We start from the raw sequence: 21,937 nt of genomic DNA, 5'->3' as shown, positions 1-21,937 counted from the left end.
AATGCCACAAATCAGCTCTGCACCCTCCCTAAGTGCTACTCCACTTGCCTTGCTTTGCCTGATCTGTTCTCCTGCTTTCTTCTCTCTGCTCTATTTACTGCTGTGCTGGCTGTCCCCTCCCCGAACTGCTGTGTGCCAAACACAGAAGTTGCCTGTGGCTACAGGTTATCCACTCCTTACATAGGATTTTGGTTTTCAACCTTTTTAGACTCAAGGCACTGGTCAGAAAATGCTGGCTTTTAGCTTTCACTCATTTTCTGAATATGGAAAAATAATAAAGCAATTGTTCTACTGTAAAGAACTCAGAAGGACCACAGCTGGGGAGAACGTTTTGGATACCATGGACTCTCTGATTTTAAATGTTTGGGTTTATCTTGCGAATCATGTGGATGTTTGCACATCTAATAGTGCTAATATTCCTACGGCACCCTAGTTTAGAATCACAGATCTAGGAAATACAATGATACTAGATTCCGCAAAGAAAGCAATAAAGAGGACTATGATCCATTCCATCCTCCCTAATAAAAGCAAAAGCCAGGAGGTTGGTACACAGAAAATCTTGTTAAAATGGTGGCTCTGAGACTGCTTAGCAGACCCATGCGCCTCAGTGTTCCTGGAAACACTGTATTTGCCAGGGTAGCAATCTCTCTGGGAGAAGCCATCTGTACAATCCAACAGCACTGAGAGTGCTGGTTCAAACTTAGAGTATTGCTCTTAAATTTAAAAATAAATACAATTTAAAAAATAGGAAAATGGAAACACCAAGGTTTTATCTATTCCCACATATCCTACTAAATGAGAGTTTTCATGTGTTTTGTTTACATTGTTAAATGTGTGAAAGTCTTCAGTTAATTATCCAAGGGGTAGCCCTTATGCCTGTCATTCCTGGAAGAATGAATGTATACTGTGAGGCCATTAACAAGATTTTCAGCAGATGCCTACTAACTGACAGATGCTGAAATATTTGTTCACTTCTTTACTGGTCAATCAAGAGTTTTCAAACAGGATTCTAGCATTTTTCTTATCTTTTAAAATAGGAAATGCACACTTAAAATGCAGTTATTAAAAAGTAAAAACAAAATTATCTTAATGTAAGTTGAATCCTATAATGAAAGCAAGGTAGCAACTGAGATTCTCTCTTATAAGAGTATTTTTAAGCAACAGATGGAATCTCAGCCAATACTCTCTATGGAAATACTTCTAACAGTTTTTGTCTTTAACCATGCTAATTCCATGGATCATAAAATATCTTTTAGTAAAGACAATACAAATAAACCAAACATATTTTTGCAGGCTAGTTTTCTTTTCTGAGATCTGAAGAATCACAATATGAAGTAAATACTATAGTAGAGCCCATTCTGTAAACATTTCATGAAGTAAAATGTTTCTTGCTTTTCCAACAGTTTCAATTTCTTGACTTTTTTTTAAATTAAGATTTATCCTAAAGATTTTACTATTTTCAACACATTTAATGGGAAATCAAATCAACAGATGGATAGATAATTTAAAAGTCACAGCTTCTCAACAGCTATATCCTTCCTTTCAAGTCATTCCACTTTCTAGCTTTGTACCACTGACAAGTGCTTACAGATCATGGTGCATTGCTTGAGTTGTTTCGTGATTGGCTGTTGCACAAGAATAACATTCCATTTGACTACATCTTCAAAAAAGACTTGAAGTACAAACTGACAAGTACTGTAGGTCAGTAACATTGGCTACAAAATAATTTACTGCATTTTAAAAGACATATCTGTCCTGTTTAAGATGAAAATTTAGTTATAAGTTTATGGAAATATAATAGCTCAGGAAACGCTGCTTCGGTATGTAGGTACAGGAAAAAACAGTCTACTGAAACATAACATTTGAGAAATTGATTAAAAAAACCCAATATTTGAAGTTTCCATAAAGGGGCACTCTAAGCACCACTATTATGTTCTGAATTTAGTTCTGCTGTTCTTTAACACCAGTATATAAAATAGGATTTGCTATGATTGGGTTCCACTGGGCTGGAAAAAATTTAGTCCATACTAATAATTATGCAGTCAGTATACTTGTACCAGTTTTGTGTAAGTTTATTTTTGTCTTGTTTCAGCAGCATAAAACTATGGATACACTATGTTGTATACAGCATAACACTGCCATTTCATCAAGTGCTTACATAGGCTAGTAAGTTTTTAAGCTTTCTAAAGAATAAGAAGTTGGCAAGCATCAGAAGCATGCTCAATTACTGAGTCACACTCAGAACTAAATGCCAAACCTCGCGTTCACACATTTAAAGAGCCAAAAACATCCAAAATGCAAAAATTAAATTTAGGTTTGAGGGACAAGCACTTGGATCTTCTCCCTCTATCCCTCCCCCACCCCCTTTACTAACCAAGTTAACTATAGGGGTGGAGATTAGTGAACTTCAGTCTTTCACCTTCACTTTCCTATTTCTACTACTGTGACATAATACATAGGGTACATAGGGAACAGGAGGAAAACAAATGGGAGTGTGGGGACATTGCTCAACAACTCAGGAGAGCTGGTTACTGGCACCCAGGAGAAAGCTGAACTTCTGAATGACTACTTCGCTTCGGTCTTTCACCAGACCACGGGGAAAACCATGCCAGGTAGAGTACACAATGAGCACTGTAGGAATAATCGCCTTCTTACTATTGCCATAGAATTGGTGTATGCCCAATTTAAAAAAATTAGACGTATACAAGTTAGCGGGACCAGATGATCTTCATCCAAGAGTGCTGAAGGAGCTGGCCGAAGTCACTGCGGAACACCTGGTGAAACTTTTCCACAACTCGTGGCACTCTGGAGAAGTCCCTGAGGACTAGAAGAGGGCCAATGTTGTGCCCATCAACAAGAAGGGCAGGAGGGAAGACCAGGGCAACTATAGGCCAATCAGCCTAACTTTCATCCTAAGGAAAATCCTAGAAAAGTTCATCAAGGACTCTATCTGCGATAAGCTTGCAGAAGGTAAGATTCTGAATGATAGCCAGTATGGCTTTGTTGCGGGTAGGTCTTGCCTTATCAACCTCATTTCCTTCTATGACCATGTAACTCACCACCTGGACACGAGACAGCAGGTTGACATTGTATACCTTGACTTCCAAAAGGCCTCTGATCTAGTATTCCACAAGATCTTTGCGAGAAAATTACAGGATTGTAGGCTTAACTCCAAGACAGTCAGGTGGGTGAGAAACTGGCTGCTGGATAGAACCCAGAGAGTCATAGTGAATGGATCTGTGTCATCCTGGTGAGAAGTGGGCAGCAGTGTCTCGCAGGGGTTGGTGCTTGACCCAGTACTTTTCAACATTTTTATTCATGATTTGGATGTGGGGGTGAAGACCTCACTGGCCGAGTTCATGGATGACACCAAGTTATGCGGAAGTGTAGTCATGCTTGAAGATAGGCTACAGATACAGGCAGACCTAGACAGGCTAGCAAGTTGGGCGGATCAGAATCTGATGAAGTTCAACGTTGAGAAATATCAAGTGCTCCACCTCGGGATGAGCAACCCCCAACACACCTACAGGCTTGATGGCACCAAACTGACTAGCACCATGAATGAAAGGGACCTGGGGGTAATAATAGACCACAGTATGAATATGAGCCAGCAGTGTGATGCTGTAGCCAGTAGGGCAAATAATACTCTGGCATGCATCAATCGATGCATCTGCAGCAAAACCAAGGAGGTGATTCTTCCACTCTGCTCAGCACTGGTGAGACCGCAGCTGGAGTACTGCATCCAGTTCTGGGCACCACACTTTAACAAGGACATGGACAAGCTTGAGAGAATCCAAAGAAGAGCTACCCATATGATCAGAGTCTTAAAAGGCAAGCCATACAAGGAAAGGCTGAAGGACCCTGGGACTCTTCAGCCTGAGGAAAAGAAGGCAGAGAGGGGACCTGGCAGCAGCTTACTGCTATACTAGGGGAGTACATCAAGGGCTCGGTGAGGAACTGTTGCTGGGATCACCTGACCCCCAGTTATTTTTCCTGCTTGGTGCAGGGGGATGGACCCGATGATCTTCCAAGGTCTCTTCTGGCCTTACAATATATGAATCTATAATACTAAGATTTTCTTAATTTGTTATGGACTCCTAAATACTTCTAACAGAATACAAAAATTCTTTGTAGATTTAGCTCATGAAGAAAGGCTTTACTGTGATGAAGATGGAAGTGAAAAACATTGACAGAACTGTTAGGGTGACAATATTTGGATTTTCAGGGAGCACTGAATCTGCAGCTAAACAAGGCTTCAACCTGTGTTGAAGCCTGGAACAAGGCTTCAACCTGTGGCCTAGCAGAGCTGCTGACCACAAGGCAGAATGATATCTAAGCCAGCCATTTGTTTATGGTAAGCAACCATCTTAACTGTGTCAACCATTTTCTAAGAAAAAGCAGTAAGGGAGTCTGTGTAAGTCCGTGCGCTGTGAACCAGCTACAGTGAGGAACAAGATAAGATACAGGGGCCCAAAAAAGGTGGAAGATGGTACAACCTGAGACAGAAAAACAGACTGGAATGTGAACTACAACACATAATTGGTAACAGAATCCGAGATGAACATATGCAAAAAGGGTGAATGGTAATTGGTGAAGAAGCCTCCGTGTTTTAGTCAAAGTCCGCCCATTGACCGAAGAAGAGAAGTCAGGGTCTTAGACATGCACTCATAGCAAAAAGACATGTAAATGAATGAAATGCATAGGCAATTCTATGCTAATGAAGCAAACAGTAAACAGAGGTGGAGCCTGAAATGGCAGGAGAAATGGCTGGAACACAGGAGGGGTGAGGGTAAAATGAATGGTAATGAGCATAAACCAAAGTGTATAAATCTGGGAAAAAACTATTGTTCAGGGCTGCTCCCTGTGTTCATAGACTGGGTGTCTGAAAGGGATCTCGTCCAAAGCTGTCTCCATTCTAAATAAAGCTCTTGCGAGCAACGTGTGCAAGGAGCATTTGCTCCTCGTCTGCGCTGGCTAATGAGTAACAGGACCCATGAGCAATTGGATCGTCATCTCCCTAGTCATTGGGCGCCGCATGGAGGCAGGGTCTAACAAGAACAATTAACCTGTTACAATGAATTCCTAGTCTATATTAGAAACAAGCTTTAGATTTGCACAAAACGTTGCTTTGATTCAGAGTGTAAGCCAACATTTTAAAGAACTTATTTGCCTAAATTGAGGTAGATAAATACAGATTTAGGAATATGGGAATAGAGAAAGTTCTGTGTTGTATCTGGCCGTGATCTTCCAGTCATTTTTATCACATTTCTGAACTGCTAGTTCTCCAGTATCTCTTCAATGATAAGTACACAGAGCTGAACACAAGCAGAAGGTGGAGCTGGATGACACCTTAGAGACTAATTAGTTCAAAGAGGCATGAGCTTTCATAGATAACAACATATTTTATCAGACACTTATTCTGATGGTTCAGAAACATCTGACAAAGTAGGTTGTTGCCTATGAAAGTTCATGCCTCTCTAAACCAGTGAGGTCTCATGTGCTACCCTGCCCAACCTTCTGCTTGATTTCAGACTAATATTGCTAACCACCTCAGAACTGAACACAGTATTCCAGGTGAGTACATACCACTTACTTATGTAATAGCATGGTATTGGCAGTATTTTTCCTCCATTGTATTTGCAGTGTTTTCTTTTGTTTCTACTGTTGCTGTACACTAAGCAGAATTTTTCAGTAATATGCCCATGGTGCCAGAGGTGTTCTGGCGACTGTTAAATTTCACTGCTAGATTGCAAGTCAACTGGGAAGTATAAGGTACTTTGTACCTCTGGAAAAAAAAAAATCAGGCCACTTGGAGATGCATAAATGTGAGAATTATGTTCCCCAAGTGTAGAAGTTTCAGAATTTTGGCCTTAGGAGAGAGTGAGTCAGTCCCAAGTACTGAAGTACAGTATTAAAAGCTCCATTATTCTGCAAGACGTGGTGAACAATGCCCACCCCCCACTCTCTCCCCCAAAAAGAAAAAGAAAAAAAAAAGAATCAATATGTACTGTGTCTGGTACTCAACTTTATTACATGCATAGAAGCTCAATCATTTTATTTGGGAAATAACACATTTGTGCTTCTTCCAGAAGCTGCGCGATTCTATTTAATGGTTACAAGTCCATCCTTACTTCCCGATAAACATTCTCAGTAAACAAGAAGAAAAGAACTGAATGTTAAAAGTTCAGCTCACGAAACACTGAAATTGCATCTAGTGGACTTTTCATGAGTCTGTCCAGACCTCAGATTATGAGACACAAAACAAACAGTTTAACTATAGAGGCAGAGGCACAGGCATAACTATCAACCTTGGACAAAACTTGGGACAGCAGTGATGAGTACTCCTTTTTCACATCTGGAGCAGCCCTGTGCCCCTTGGCCATAGGAGCCCAGCTGGAGAAGACCTGTGCTACCCAGCTGTAGGAGCTGCGTGCTGGGATGCAGCAGGAACAGCTCTGTGCTGCCTGGCCCTAGAAGCTAAGCTGGAGCAGCCCTGTGCCCACCTGACCATAGAAGGTTGTTCCTTCCTGGAGGACTCAAAGACCCAGGCTGCTCCTGCTGTGTCCCTGAAACTGGCTCCTATGGTTGGGCACTATGGAGCTTCTCCAACTCTATTTCTAGGGTTGGATAGCATAGGGCTTCTCCAGCTCGGCTCATATGGTCAGAGGGGGCAGGTCTGCTCCAGAAGAGGCAAAGACTCTTGGGGGGACGGGGGATGGGATGGACACACATCATCCTGGCATCCCCTCTAAGTTGGCGCGTTTGGCTACTGGCCGTCTGGCAACCCCCTGTTTTGATACTTGGATATATGAAAGGAAACAATTACAGTGACTGCAATAAATAAGAAAGCTGGAAACTGGTCCTACCTGAACCATTTTTCAGATATCCATTTGCATCAACAGTTGTATACTTGATGTAAGGTCCAGGCTGATTCACACCAAAAGGCTGAAATATAAAGAGATGGTTGAATAGTCAGAGTTTGATGTAGATTTTTTAAATCTTAGAAATTAACAGAGCCATAACAATAAAAATGTTCAACTAAAAAGTCAAACTTTCATTGGTTTACTGTTTAGCTCATGTCTGTATGCCTCATGCCAGTATGGAAAACTGTGGAACTCCACAATTATTTTATTCACATGCACTGTATTAGAATAGAATTAATTTTCAAAATACGGACAATCACTTTGCTGTCTTTCAGTATGATACTGCTATCATTTCCCTTTTCAACATACTTCTCTAAAAGCTCTACTGTAAAAAAACTTTCATTTAACACTTGAAAAAATGGCAAAATCAGAGTATTCACTCAAATGTACCATTCTTAGTTGAGGCTGATTTAACTAAGTATAATTGCATGGAATCCTGAATCCAGTCAGGTATACAGAAAAGCAAAGTTTAGAACTTTCTATATCCTTTTCAGATGCTTTGATTCAATGATGCAGAAAACAGTAAACATTTCTAGTAGCAATGTTGTTTCATGACCCAATGCAAATATGAAGGAGATGACTGACTTGCAGTTCACTAGAATAACAAAAGCCAGTAGAATATGGTACTTAAAGGAAATTAATATCATCCAGGCCAGTGGTTCCCAAACTCTGACAGACTGAGTACCCCCAATTTAAGATGATACAGCCTTAAGTACCATCAGCATTTTTTTCATACACATAGGTAACAGACTATGTATTAAAACAACATCAAAACACTTAGTAATCATAAAACATTGTTTTAGCAATTACAGTAGCCATATAAAATGATTGTAAATTGGAAAAAAACCCAGTGTAAACCAAGCGTAGGCAACATTTTTGGTTGAAGCACCGAAAAAACCGCAATGTGTACCCTGTAAGGTGCTGGAGTGTGGGCACACCAGAAAAACAAAACTGGGACGGAGGGTACATGGCAGGACACGCTGCATATTAATACAGCAAATAATCATAAATGTTGCTTCTTTTTTTTTTATTTACAGTAAATACCAGGTTTTCTAAAAATTCTAAACCTGGTGACAATAAATAAAACTTCATATACTACTTTTGTTCTTGTGTATTCTTTTTTGTTAAGCATGCTGTGATTGGCGGGCCAGGGAGAGAGAGAGAGAGACAGAGAGAGAGAGAAGGGTGCGGGGAGAAGCAGGCTGGGGAGGAGCTGCGGGCAGGCTGGTCTGGCCTGGCCCTTGGGAAGTGGCAGCCGGAGGACGGCGGGGGCCAGGCGGGGATTGGCAGCTGCCCCAGTGCTCCGCAGACTCTGGCACAGTGGAGTGCTCTGATGAGGCCCGACCTGGGCCGCACAGCTCCACGGGGGTGAGGTGCAGCTGCCCTGCCCACAGGGGAACGCCATGTGTCTGGGGCAGGATGCCGGGCTTGGGGGACTCCTGGCTCGGTCTGTGCATGCCAGGCGCAGTGCAAGTGGGGCAGAGCTCCCCAGGCCACAGCAGGGACTCCCTGGGCTCTGGGAATAGCTGCCTCAGGCGGTGCTCAGAGCCGAGCCAGCCAGGAGCCTGCAGCATAGTGGCCCTGCGCGGCACCTTCCCCGGCCCCTTGAGGGGAGCTGTGGGTGGGTAAGGCCGGGACTTAGGCAGGCAGGGGCAGCTGTGCCAGCTGTTCCCAGGATGTCCTGTGGCCAGGCCCTTGCCGCAGGGGCGGTTCCGCCCCACTTGTGCTGTGCCTGGCACACAGGAAAGCCAAGCCTGGAGTCAACGTCCCCCTGCCAAGCCTGGCATCCTACCTCAACCTCATAGAGCTGCACATATCCATCCAGGTGCAGCTGTGCACCCCTGCCCGCCCACCCAACTCGGCCCTTCCTGGGGCAACCTGGGCCTTTCCAGGAGCGTGGGGGACCCCCACCACTGTGCGCACCCCAGGGTAGGCACAGGGGCCATGTGCCCCCTGGAGTTATGTGCAGGGTGGAGGTGCTGCTGCTGGGCTCTGCACGTCAGGAGATGCATGCGACTCCAAGCGCCTTTTGCCCCCAGGCAGCCAGTACCTGGAATGCTCATGGCATCATGCGTGGCCACGAGGCAACAGCAGCCCGCTCCCGCCCCATGCACAAATCCAGAGGGGAGGGGGACAATTGGTCCCCCCGTACCTATCCTGGGGTGCACACAGGGGCAGGAGCCCTCCCCCTGTACCTCTGGACAAGCCACCCTGGGCTCCCACCATTCCCTCCCTGCCCACTCACTCCTGCCTTTGCCCAACACCCTCCCTCACCGTGTGGGCCTCAATCTGGCCCTGCCCCTTGCCTCCAACACACCTACCTGCTAGGCACTGCTACACACACAGCCAGGCTGTGTTCCTGGCCACCTGGAGCAGGCTGGGCTAGTGTCTGTGTATGTGCGTGCCCTGCCCTTCTGCGTACCACTCACAGGGTGTCTGTGTACCACTGATGGTACGTGTACCACAGTTTAGGAACCGCTGATCTAGGTTGCCAATACAGTTTTTATAGCATTTTATTTGAAACTGTCTACAACTGAGAAGTGTGACTAGTTTAAAGCCCCTAACTGTAAAATGCAATCTTATTAGAACTGACTTTTAGTTTTTCACCCAAAAATAAAACCAAATAATTCTTCTTCAAAAGGTCTTTTGGGAAACTAGCCAAAAGGATGAGCTGGCAATCAGTACATAGAAGGTTGGGGGTTTTTTCAGTGTTAACTGTGGTTGCCTTGACAGCAATAACGTAGTAGAAATAAAATATTTATATAATAATGCCTTTTATACTAACCAGATTATTTTTCAAATCTTGAACACTTGTGCAGGTGAGCTGTAATTATGGAGTGGTAGCAGCCAGTCCATAATTGAGATTATAAATGATTTCTATAAATCTGACTAAAATCTACAAACAAAGAAATGCAGGCTTTATAAATTGTAGGCTACCTCTGAGTTGAAAGAATATTTTCACCAAACACAATTAACTCAAGAAGGTATTTCTTAAATTAAATGTCTTAAAAGTTGAGGTATTAAACATAAATAGACTCCAAGTATTTGTCACTTTTCATGAAAAAAAGACAGGTCAAACTTAGTTTATACATCTGGCTGAGCCGCAGAGCCAAGAAACAATGATTAGATAATTAACCTTTAATGCCGAAAGTAAAGATTTAGAATGGTAATATCAGAACACTACATTAGCTCAGACAAGCTAGTGTTTTTTAAAATAAAACTCTATCTATTCCTTTTCCTTGCAGTATAGGTCTCAAAATAGAAGTCAATTGATAGTGAAATACATAAATGGAAAAATAAGGATGCTCCTCCCCTCCCCCCACTGATATAGAAAATACTCAGATCATGTGTTTGTAAATGAAAACATTAAGAGGGACTTTAGAAAATTCTAATTGTTTTCAAAATATCATGATTATGTTCTCAAAAAAACAGGATAATTTTCAAATAAAAAAATAAATTGATAAAAGCAACTTTACTTAATACAATGAAAAGAAACATCCAAGAATCACATGAAAATGGTCTATAAAGTTTATTATGATTCTTAATTAAAAAATGAAATTTACAATGCCAAGAATTAAAAAAAAAGTGCAACAGTACAAAATAACCTACCTCATAACAAAACCTGAGGAATAATAAAGGAACAGTGAATGTTCTTGCTTAGAAATCCACAGCATTAAAGAAAGTTTTCAAAATAATTAGATGTATTATTTGGTATTAGGAGTGCCTAAAAAAATATAGATGTATATGCACTGTAACTGTGGTCTTAGATAAGCCAAAAACATTTTCCATTATATTGAAAAGATCTGCGTCAGAATCAACACGAACATATTCTCTTACTGGGGACTCAGATAATGTAAAAAAGGGACCATTTGTAATAAGGAGACAGCATAAACCAAGTACACTCTTTATATTTTTCTGCTGCCAATATAGGTGTGATTTCTGCCATCTATTTTGAGAAGAGAAAGCAAAGATTATGAAGAGCTATTGAAAAGGATCAGAATAGTGAAGAAAATCAAAATGGATAAATAGGAGGCAAATATTTCAAATGCAGCAGAGCCATAGGGACCTAAGCTGTCAAGTAAATCAATCTGAAAGCATTTTCTCAATCTGAACTTTATTCAAACAACAACAAAAAACAACTTTCAAAATAATTTCTTTAAAAGCAAGTTCAGGCTTCTTTTGAGGCTGTACCATACAATACAGTTTATTTTTGCTAATGGGAAGAGGGTTGAACAAACTTTCTCATAGTGTCCTTCCTAAACTCTCACTTTTTCACCTGTTTTATGCTGTCTTATATTGTACATGTATACAAAAGCATGACAAGATCACTAGCAAATCTAAAGTTAAGAGTAGTCAGTCATTCAAGATAAAGGAATGCTTAAATCCTTTATGTCAGGTATGACATTAGTTGATACTCATAACCAAAATGACATTTGCTCTGTCTTATGATGAATATTTAATTTCCTGAAAAGATAAAAGTGCAGGCAAGAAACAGACTAAGATTTCAAAGGAGTTAAAAATTACCACTTTTTCAAAATTGAGGGCTGATATTTACTGATTTCAAAGACCCCTTTAACCTAAAAGTGCTGTTTAAAACTGAAAATACATATATGAACTTCCAAACAAAGAATGCAGTGAAAGCTGCTGGATAAATAATTCTGCAGCCAATATATATTAATTAAAAAAATAATCTGTTGTTTTAAATTTATGTAATCTCTTTTTGGGGGGAGAAGGGAAGGTGCTTAAAAATAAAAAATAGTAATTGTAAAAAATAAAAAAGGGCTTGTTGACTGACACATGGTGAACAACAATAGGTTGGATTAGAAGAGAAATAAGAAAGATGGCAAAAATATGCAACATGGTTGAATGTAAAAGAATCGAAGAGGTTTTAGAAAGAGACAGTGAAAAATTCTGCTTTTGTCATGCTGAATTTAAAACTGAATGATACCACAAAATCTAGGAAGAGATTTTTTAGAGGGACAGTTGCAGAACGGAGGCTGGTCTGCACCTGGCACTGTTCAACACAGAGAAAGTAAACGCAGCCATGAGAACATAGTGCAGAGCTGAGCTGTCCAACTGGTGGCCACGGCTGCTTAACACTCACAAGGAGTTAGATTGCAGTCCTTAGGCTCCTGCCGAGCTGCCACTCCCTCCATCGCTCTGGCCAGAGTCTCTGCATCCCCATTTCCCTCCTCCAGCTGCCCCTCTCATTCTCCACCCCAGGGGGTGGGACAGTGAGGCGAGCAGTACAGGGAGCTGAGAGTACAGGGTCACGTGGGGAGGTTGGACAGGGCTCGTGTGGGCGTTTGCACTTGTGTGGTACACATGTGGCAACCTGAGTGGGAGGGAGAGTCCTGTGAGGGTGCACATGGGCGGAGTAAATTACACCTATTGTAGTAGGGGTAGCAGTTGTGTGCCTGTGCAGTGCAGCAGGTGGAGGGGAAGGTGGGGAGTTGTACAGTGTAGCAGAGGGTGAGGTGCACAGTGCAGCAGTGGGAGGGAGGACACGGCGCAGTAGCGGGGAGGGGGGAAATGTCCATGTAGCTTAGTGACTTGGGGGACACCAACAGAGGGAGAAAGGGATGAAGAGACTTTAAAGAGAATCCTGATGCAGATGGCTGAGAACTGAAAGTAAAAGGCAAAATTCCATGCTGATTTTGTGCTAAATGGCTTTATGTTATGGTAGTAAACACTTTCCAAATATTTTTGTTAGGGGAATTATACTTACAGACAGAATTATTTAAGTCAGTGGTACCCAATTTTTTGGCCCCATGGGCCAGATAAGCAGTACCTGGTTGGTCCACGGGTTGGATCCAGTCTCAGGTTGCTGCCCAGGACTCGGAAATTTGGCAGCATGGTAGCAGTAGCAGCATTAATTGCCACCGCTCCTCTGCTGTCAGATTTCCAGGCCCATGGAAAGGTCTGCAGGCCAGATGACCTGGCTCCAGGGGCTGGATCTGGCCTGCAGATTGGAGATAAGCACTCCTTTTTAAAGCAAATTTTGAGTAATATTTAACACTTTAAATATGCTAGAATAACTTACTGTTACATATTAGGAACGCACTCAGTATGCACTTTGAACATCTCTCACTAATTTCACAGAAGATTTAAGATACATGTCTTATAATATACTGGCTGAGTTATGTTCTTTTTTCCATGCATTGTTCAGACATGTATTTATAACCCATTATACCTGGAGGGCTAGGATATTTTATAGTTACAAAGACCATTCCTTAGATAACTGCCTTAATAGATTAAAAGAGAAAAGTTAGTTCAATTTTGAAGTAGGTTCTTGATTCCCCAATCAAGCACGTAGCTTGCTTTCAGAAATGCATGTTCTTTTTTACTCTTCTCCTTCCCTGTCCTTTCACATACTCAGCCATTTGCACCCACTTCATTTGGTAATCTAGACTGCAAATTCATGTGAGTACTGTTTGTCTTGTACATATCTGGAAAGCACTCAGCACAGAAAGGCTCCAGTCTAACTGGGATCAGGGAGCTAAAGTAATGCAAAATATAAATGAAACTTACTGTTATTTTCCGAGGGCAGTCATTAGAACAGAGGCCACTAAGAACTGTGGAAAAAAAGAAAGTGGGTTTATATTTAATATATTGTCAAACATATTTATAGTAAGCATTACCTGTCTCTGAAATCTATTAATATACAGTATAAATTCAAGCCCCTCTATGCTGGCACATTTGGGAGTTCATCTTTAGAGAGAATAAACTATCATTTAATATATGTTAACATGTTAAAAGATCTTATTGATCTGCTTAAATTATGCTGCTTTGAAGAAGTTAATTAGCTAATCACTGTTCTATGTAACTGATTGGTTAGTGTGGTTCCAAAGATAGATTTGCCACTTATGAAAACTGCAAACAAATTAAAATGTATGCCAAAAGTGTATTGTACCCTTTGCTCATTATCCTTCATTTCCAAATGGTTAACCCATAGTCCTTATATAGTACTTAACTTTCCTCTTTAAACTGGGTCAAATAAATCTGTAAAAACACTTTAAATACATGATGGTTACAAAACTATTTGTATTTATAACAAATTGTAAGAAATCCATCAAACAAAAATTCCCAAATTCTTCCACATCCTAGCAGTATGAGAGTATTGTTATTGGGAGATGAATCTAGTTAAAATAGGCTGTAAAGAGATGTAGCACATTTATCCTGGAAGAAAGTCTCTGATCCCTTGATCTTAGTTCACCTCTGTGTTGCACTTCAAGGCTAGGGACAGAAATTACATATAAACTGGTATAAGTGATTGGAAACCAGTTCAAATCTGTAACACAGGGGAAGTTTAATGTGCATAAACTACTTTCAAAATGGCTGAAGCCAGTTTAAGATAAGCCAGGATGGATGTAGTATCAGATTTAACTGATTTAGATTAAATTGATGTATTGAACTTCTGTCCCAGATCCCCTCCAGATTCAAGTTAACTAACAGTACCCCAGCATCCCAGGATGCTTTGCACCTGCCCTGCAAACACCCCCTTGTAGGGTGGGTGGGCTAGCCTTGACCCAAGCTATTTGCTCCAGCTGAGCATGGAGGTATGCTCTAGCAGCTTCCTCTCCCCACCCAGCCTGGGCCACTGCAGGCGTGTGGCTGTATTTCCAGAATCAAAAGTGAATGTCTGTTCACTTGCTTATAGGTTCAATTTATGCAGTTTAGACAAACTTGCAAAGATTGAGCTGATTCAGCCTTGGGCTTTTGACTGTCTGTACTCAGCCAATGTAGCTGTAAGTGTGCCGGGTAAGATATCCTAGCACTTTTTTTCTTGGGACATTGCTGTGTGCATCTCTAAGTTAATTGTGGCTCATTTAATTCAACTGCCCTTTATTCCACAGACAAACATGTCTGGCTCTATGGTCTTCCTGGCTACCTACTGGCAGAGGAGAACCAAGGCAGCTTGGAAATACTGTGTGTGTTAAGGGTTCTGCGGTTTTGATCTGAGTCAGAACCTTGGACAATTACAACTGCCTCAAAGGAGACATTTGTTTGCCATAAATAAGCAATACATTTGACAGTTGTTTAATTATATATTTAAAATGTTACTAGATTACAGAAACATCAGTTGCGTGTTTATAATAACTTAGGGAAGGCATGAAAGCTCTCTGCTAAGTGATCCAGTGCATTCTGTCACATAATGTAATAATATTAAAAAAATTCCAGGAACATCACAGCATCGTATTCTGCTGCAACTTCCTGTGACACATACAGATTTTAAATGGCAGCAAACTGGCTGAATGGCAGCCTGGAAATGGCCACCTGTACTGAGAAGGTGGAATCTAGGAGATCCAGGCTGCTCTGCAGCAGCAGCCAGATCTGTACCTCACTTTGTCATGCAAGGGAGGGGATACAGGATATAGAAAGTCTTTGGAACCATATGGAGCCTGGAGACAGACCTCTTATTTATTTATTTATTTTGACAACTCCTCTCTGATCGGGGGCCAGGTTGCTGTAGCCTCCATCTGTCTCTATCTGGCAAATTTCAGTATATGTTCCATTAGGTTTGGGACAGCAAAGGCAGCAGCACCGGATGGTTGTGGCAGCTGGGCGCAGGCAATCGCACTGTAACAGGTCCTCTCCTTGACCTATTGATGGGCCCCTCGCCTTCATCACTTTGTGATTGGAGGAGGCAGCAGAAGTGAGGTCAACAACTAGACCAGCGGTCTCCATCCTTTTTATGGTGAAGATCACATTTTGTAAGTAAAGGGCACCCCTGGATCTACTGCCCCCTCAGCCCCTGCCCCCTGGACAAGCTGCCCAGGCTCTGACCCTACTTACCCAGCCTGGCCTGGGCAGCAGGGGGCATGGCTCAGCCCAGCCACATGCATCCTGCTGCTTCCAATCATGGAGCCTCTGACAGAATGAGAGACTGTCAGAGGCTCCAAGATCAACTGGTTGGTGACCACTGGACCAGACTAATAGGCACTAAACAGCATACTGGAGGCACAAGCAGGCAGGTAGGTTACTGCTTCAAGGCTATAGTTGTATGTCTTTAGTGGGTCCACAAAAGTGATTTGTTGTAAGACTGATTTATGCTTCTATACTCACTGAGGAGTGAGCTATAACCACAGCCTCTCAGCCTGCAGATCTGTCATTCCAAGGTACAAGTATACCTGTGTGCATCGGTGGTGGTGGCAGTAATGAGTAAATTTGAGTCAGGAGTTTCCAGTGACATGACATGGTAGCTATCTCTATGCATCAAAGCCATTGGATCTGAATGGTGCCTTTAAAAGGGTCTTTCACAAGCTCTAAGATCTCGGGCAGTAAGGCCTAGCTTCAGAAGAAGCTGGGGGGGAGGGGGGGAATCACCTCATCACTAGAATTCAAAATATGTGGTAGAAAGCACAGTTGCTCATTTTTCTTGGTAAAAGGCAGTTATACACAGTGTCTTAGTAATACAGATATTATATCTATATCTATCTATGCTTATGCATTTTCAGGGTCAAGACTTGACTTCAGTTCAAAGATGCAACGGATCTTATGCTTAGTTTGGTCACTACTATTAATTTAATTTTCTAGGAGAAGTTTATTTACACTAGGGGTTCCCAAACCCTGAGGGTATGCAAGACTTCTCTAGGGGGGGTGTGCAAGAAAATGTATAATGGCAGATTTAATTTTCATTATAATTGGCATTTAAGGTTAACATATAAAAACATGCAACTAGGGGGGAGGTGGCAGCTAGTAAACCTGGAAGGGGGTATGCAATAAGAAAAGTTTGGGTATCTCTGATTTACGCAACACTCAGCTTCATCTGTAAAGGCTGTAGTCACTGATCAGTTTATGGTGAGTCAAAAACTATTGCAAAACACGTATTACATAGATATTTAACTATAGACTAGGAGAAAGAAAAGACTTATCTGAATTTTCATTCATTCTTTAATGTGACAGACTTTTAGAATTGGTGACATATTTATAATCCTTACATTAACTGCTGTTATAGAAATTAATCTGTGCTGACTAGTTTATTCAAGGAATGGTCTGTGTAACTATGAAATAGCTTAACTTTCTACGTATAATGGACTATAAATATAAGTCTGAACAACAGATGAAAAAAAGGAACTGAACTCGGCCAGTATATTGTAAGAAATATATAATTAAGCTTCCTGGGAAATTAGTGTGGGATTTTCACAGAGTGCATAATGACTGTGTTTGTATCCTATATAAAGTGAATACTATAAAGAACTAAGTAAGAAAAAGCTTGAAATGCATTTCTAAACACCCATTAGGAATATTAGGTTCTGTTTGCCTTTTTTTAAAAATTAAACAATTCCAGATTTTAGTTATAAAAGTGTGCCACTTGCTGAGAACTGGCCTAAAGGGCCAAAAACACATGGCCTTTTCCATCTGCAAAAGCCTGCATGTATGCATAGAAATGTATACAGGTTTCCCTTGCCAACCATGGGGTTTAGGTTTCTGAAAGTTCCTGTGGTTAGCAAAACTGTGGTTGGTAAGACAAAAGGCTTATGGGGAAAATGGGGTTAGGGACTTGAATATGAATATTTTCAGCGTCTGCTGAAGCCGATTTCCCCGTAATCTTCACATTGTGGACCCCAGGTCTCCTCTTAAAGTTTTCGAACCACCCCTTGCTGCCTTGAAAACTCATGCGTTCACTTGAGCCTTCACCCCCCAAGTTCTGGATGAATTGGTCATAAATTCGCTTTGCCTTCTCACTTATCACTTGGCTGCTCAAAGGCACTTTCTTCTGTGTCTGGTCTTCAATCCAGACACTAAACGCTTTTTCCATTTTTTCTAAGCTATGATCGCACAGCATAAAGATCACTTTAGCAATTCCTGGTGTACCATTTGCAACACCAGCCTTAATAGTAGCCTCACTTTTCTTAATGGTTCTCACACCAAAATGCCTCCCTACATTCGCCACGCTCTTTCCACGTGCTAGACGATCCAACAACTCCACTTTTGTTTCCAAGGACATCACTTTTCTTGCCTTCTTCACAAGTTGCACACCTTCACTACTCACTCATTTAGAGGCCATGATTAAGGGCAAAATGCAAAAATCACAAAGACATTGGGAGAAAAATGTGGTGCATCTGAAACTGGATGTTAACAGCACGAAGCACAATGTGAGACTGAGTATGTGAGGAGATGGGAGCACCATGGGTGGCTAGCAAGAGCGTGGGTGATTGGAAATGGCAGGTGGCAGGCTGATGCGTGGAGATGGAAAACCGTGGTTACTCAAAACTGTATACCCTAGTAGCCAAAACGGTATATAGAATGTTAAGGATGGACACTCAAAGCCGTGGTTGGTGAGGGAAACTTGTATTGCATGTATAAATTTAAATTTCTATGTTCAAATATTTTTTTAACATAAAAAGGAGTTCTGTGGAAACAGTGGTTGTGCCATGTTCTAAATATATGAGACAAACAGAAAAGGATTTTGCTTTAAAAAACATTTCTGGCCCATTGCTTTATCTGCATTAGTACCAAGTAGTTCCACTACTTCAAGCAAGCAATGAATCATAAATATGAAACGAATGAATACACATAATGGATATTCTTTAGGTATCCTTTACCTCAGTTCTTCTCTTTTTATACATATAGCATTGTTACAGATGTATTGTTATTCTGTTTGCTTCTTTTCTAAAAAGTCCCATATTTGCAAAGTTTAACTCTTATTTACTTCATGTTTACTGTGCAAACATATTTAAAACACTATTCTGCAGTGTGACAGCATCTTCTAGGCACCTGATAGACGTTACTGACCATGAGGACTGAAGCAGTTTTTAGGGGAGAGTTTACCGATAGAGTTATACTGGTATAACTTTCTGTGTGTATTCTTTTTCCAGTGCTATATTTTTGTTGTTGTTGTTAGGCGGGAAGTGGGAACGGGGAAGGAAAGAGGACTTGGAGTTGAGGTTCCAAAGTAACACAATGTAGGATAAGGCACCTGTTCTGGTATGAAAACATTCACATGGTTAGGTCATAGAAGTATAAATGTTTACAGGCTAAAATTCACATTACACATTGGAAATGCTTTCCCAGACAGAAAACCTTTAAATTTATCTTTATATTTTTCACGCTCTGGTCTGTTCTGCAGCCCTAGCACAGTCTCAGTAGCTCTGGAAGCCTATGTTACAGAAGCTGTTTCAGGCTGCCTAAAGCTGCTACAACACTGCAGGGGGTGGCCAAAAACTGTGGCATACAAGCTGTAAGTAGCTCCCGGGCAGGTTAAATGCACTTCCCAAATAAAGAGAAGTAATTAGAGGGGAAAAAAGAATGTTTTTATATATGCGTTCATTATTTGTTGATTTTATTCAGTTCATCCTTCTTATTTATTCCAAGGCAGACAAGGTTCCTTGGGTGAATTTGATATCTTTTATTAGACCAACCCAAATGGTTGGAAAATAGTTATTAAGCAAGCTTTCGGGTTCAAAAACCCTTCCTTATTCCTTATTTATTCCAATTCATTTAACTACTTACTATTTGAGCTGGGCAGTGTGAGCAGATCACTGACCCTGGGGCATACACATTTCAAAAGTTACGTGTCCTATAGATCTCAATGCCAAGATTTTGCTTTGCGGCTAGAATGGCTGGAAGTTTGACCACTCCAGCATGTGCAAAGGCCTAGATCCTGACATGTCCTTCCTTCTGTCATTCCTTTTACCAGCCCTACCGCCAGGATTCTCCAGGATACCTATAGCACACTTACTTATTTTTGAAATGTTTCTCTTTCTACCCTGATGAAGTCTAAAAGATTTAGACAAACAGGAGGAACTGATGGAACATACAAGGAGAAGCAGTGAAAATGAATAGAGTGTTTTCGCAAAGTGTGCACAAGAAACAAACAATACTAAAAAGGAGAAAAAAATTCTATTTCCATCCTTTCACTTACAGTAATTTGCAGAAGTGTGGTTTAAGTTGCCCCTCTAAAAAGAAATGTAAAATCAATATTGCATCTTTCAACACTTGATGAAATAGCTTGCTGACTATGGGGAAAAAAGGCAAGGTTTTCATCAGCTGGCTACAAATTAATCTCTCATTCATTCTTTGTTTTTCCCTTCTAATACCTCCAATATCTGTCCTACAGAACATTTTATCCTTGTGTCAATATTTAAAGGGTTCAACAATATGAAACACTGTGGGCGCATCTACATGAGACTTTTTCTGTGGAGCTGACTAATTAGCTCTACAGAAAAACATCACTCTTTACCAAGTTTTGGCAAGCTGTCGAGGGCTGCATGGATAGCCCTGCCCCTTGACAGGTACCCCACCCCGTGGTCACCTTCTTGGAACTGGAAGTCCTGCCCCTAATCTCTGACCTTTGCCACTGGAAGTCCCCCCGCTTACTCCTGGAAGTACTCCTTTGGGGAAGAGGGTTTGCCGTCTTAGGGGGGAAAAAACCAAATTATATACTAAAAATCAAACACCCATAATAATATATTTTAATTAATTAAAAAATATATTTTGGTCTTGATTGGTGTACGTTTCTGCTGTATATGTAGAAGTGATTGCATAAGAGCTCAAAATGCAGTCTTACTCTTGTATATTGTGTGGGGCGTGCAGGAGTGTGAGGGGACATGGGTGGGTGAATGTGGGGAGCTGTGGGTGGGTGGATATGGGTGTTTGTGTGGATGTGTCTGTGGGTATGGTATTGTGCAGGGAAGCTGGCAGGTGGGCACCAAAGTGGGGAAAGTGGTAGTGGGGGAGGTGGAGGGAATGGAAGCGAGCGGTGTGCAGAAGTGTGGGGCCTGAGCCGGTGTCCCGGGGCCCAGAGCTGGGCGGGGGCTAGCAGGGGTCTATGGAGCAGGGATGGGCTGCTAGCAGGGAGGGAGGGGAGCTAGCTAATGGCTTGGAGACTTTGGGCCAGCTGCGGTATGCCTTGGCCTCCCGCTCCTTCCTGCCATGTGAGGCAGAGTGGCCCAGGTGGTGCCACTCGGGGCCACCCGTGTGGTTATGGTGGCCACGGGGCTTGGCAGCGGCAGCCTTGGCTGAGGAAGAGGACAAGGTAGGCTCAGCCACTGCCGCCTTCCTTGTTGCCGCACTCAGTGGTGCTCGCAGGGCCGTTCACAGGAGCGATAACTGCCGCCGTGGTGCTCCCACTGTGCCTGGCTGCCATACTCTGCCTCCCCACACGGCTACCATGGCTGGGTCTGCATCCACTCCTGCAGTTGCCACCATGGTGCTCCCACCATGCCCGGAGGCTGCGCTCTGCCTTCCCACGCGGCTGCCACTACCAGCCCCGCACTAGTTCCTGCAGATGCTGCTGCCGCCACCACAACTGCTGTTGTTCCAGCTGCCTTGGCCTGCTGTGGGGATGGCGTTGAGCACAAGTGGTGCTCAGGCATGGAGGCAGGGCTGCAATGGTGGCGGCAGCCCAGCTTCGTCACCTGGTGGCAGGTGCTCGCCACTGCAGCAGCAGCCACATGGTAAGATAGAGCGCAGCATTGCGAGCGCGGCAGCATAGAGAAGATGGTGGCAGCTGAGCCCACCTCGTCCTCTTCCTCCGCCGCAGCCGCCACAACCACGCCAGCAGCCCCGAGGGGTGCTGTAAGGGCCACTCTGCCTTGCTGCTGCAGTGGTGGGTGACTGCTGCCAGGCTGCCCCTGCTGCTGTGGCTCTGCTGCCTCAGCTGAGTGCTGCTTGCACTCTGCGCCATACCCACAACAGGCCAAGGTGTCCGTGGCAGCTGGAACAACAGCAATTGCAGTGGTAGCAGCTGTAGGAGTGGGCCCGGTGGTGGTAGCCACATGGGGAGGTAGAGCACAGTGACTGGGCACAGTGGGAGGTATGTGGCCACAGTGACTGCTCCTATGAGTGGCCCTGCAAGTATTGTCATGAGTGCGGTGACAAGGAGAAGGTGGCAGCGGCCAAACCTGCCTCATCCTCCTTCTCCGCCACTGCCGCCAGGCCCCTTGGCCACCACAACCATACTAGTGGTCCTGAGGGTCGCAGCAAGGGCCACTCTGCCTCACGCGGGAGGTCAAGATGTACTGCAGCTGGCCCAAAGCCTCCAAGCCATCGGCCAGCTCCCCTCTTTC

The 21,937-nt window shown here is 42.8% G+C and overlaps 1 protein-coding gene across 2 annotated transcripts in view; it reads right to left on the bottom strand.

The window, feature by feature from the left end:
• ITFG1 (integrin alpha FG-GAP repeat containing 1) overlaps positions 1-21,937 on the bottom strand; it is a 219,301-nt gene that overhangs the window by 39,089 nt on the left and 158,275 nt on the right. For both annotated transcript variants that reach the window (XM_006034335.3, XM_025216323.1), the window contains exons 13-14: positions 13,455-13,498; positions 6,867-6,945 (exon numbers count right to left, since the gene is read on the bottom strand). In XM_006034335.3, the coding sequence (XP_006034397.1) occupies positions 6,867-6,945; positions 13,455-13,498 (123 nt within the window). The remainder of the gene's footprint in view (positions 1-6,866; positions 6,946-13,454; positions 13,499-21,937) is intronic.

The sequence above is a fragment of the Alligator sinensis genome, unplaced genomic scaffold (genome assembly GCF_000455745.1).
Source record: "Alligator sinensis unplaced genomic scaffold, ASM45574v1 scaffold827_1, whole genome shotgun sequence".
NCBI classification, from domain to species: domain Eukaryota; kingdom Metazoa; phylum Chordata; order Crocodylia; family Alligatoridae; genus Alligator; species Alligator sinensis.
The sequence above is the reverse complement of the archived record's forward strand: the minus strand, read 5'-3'. Positions and strand labels throughout refer to the sequence as shown.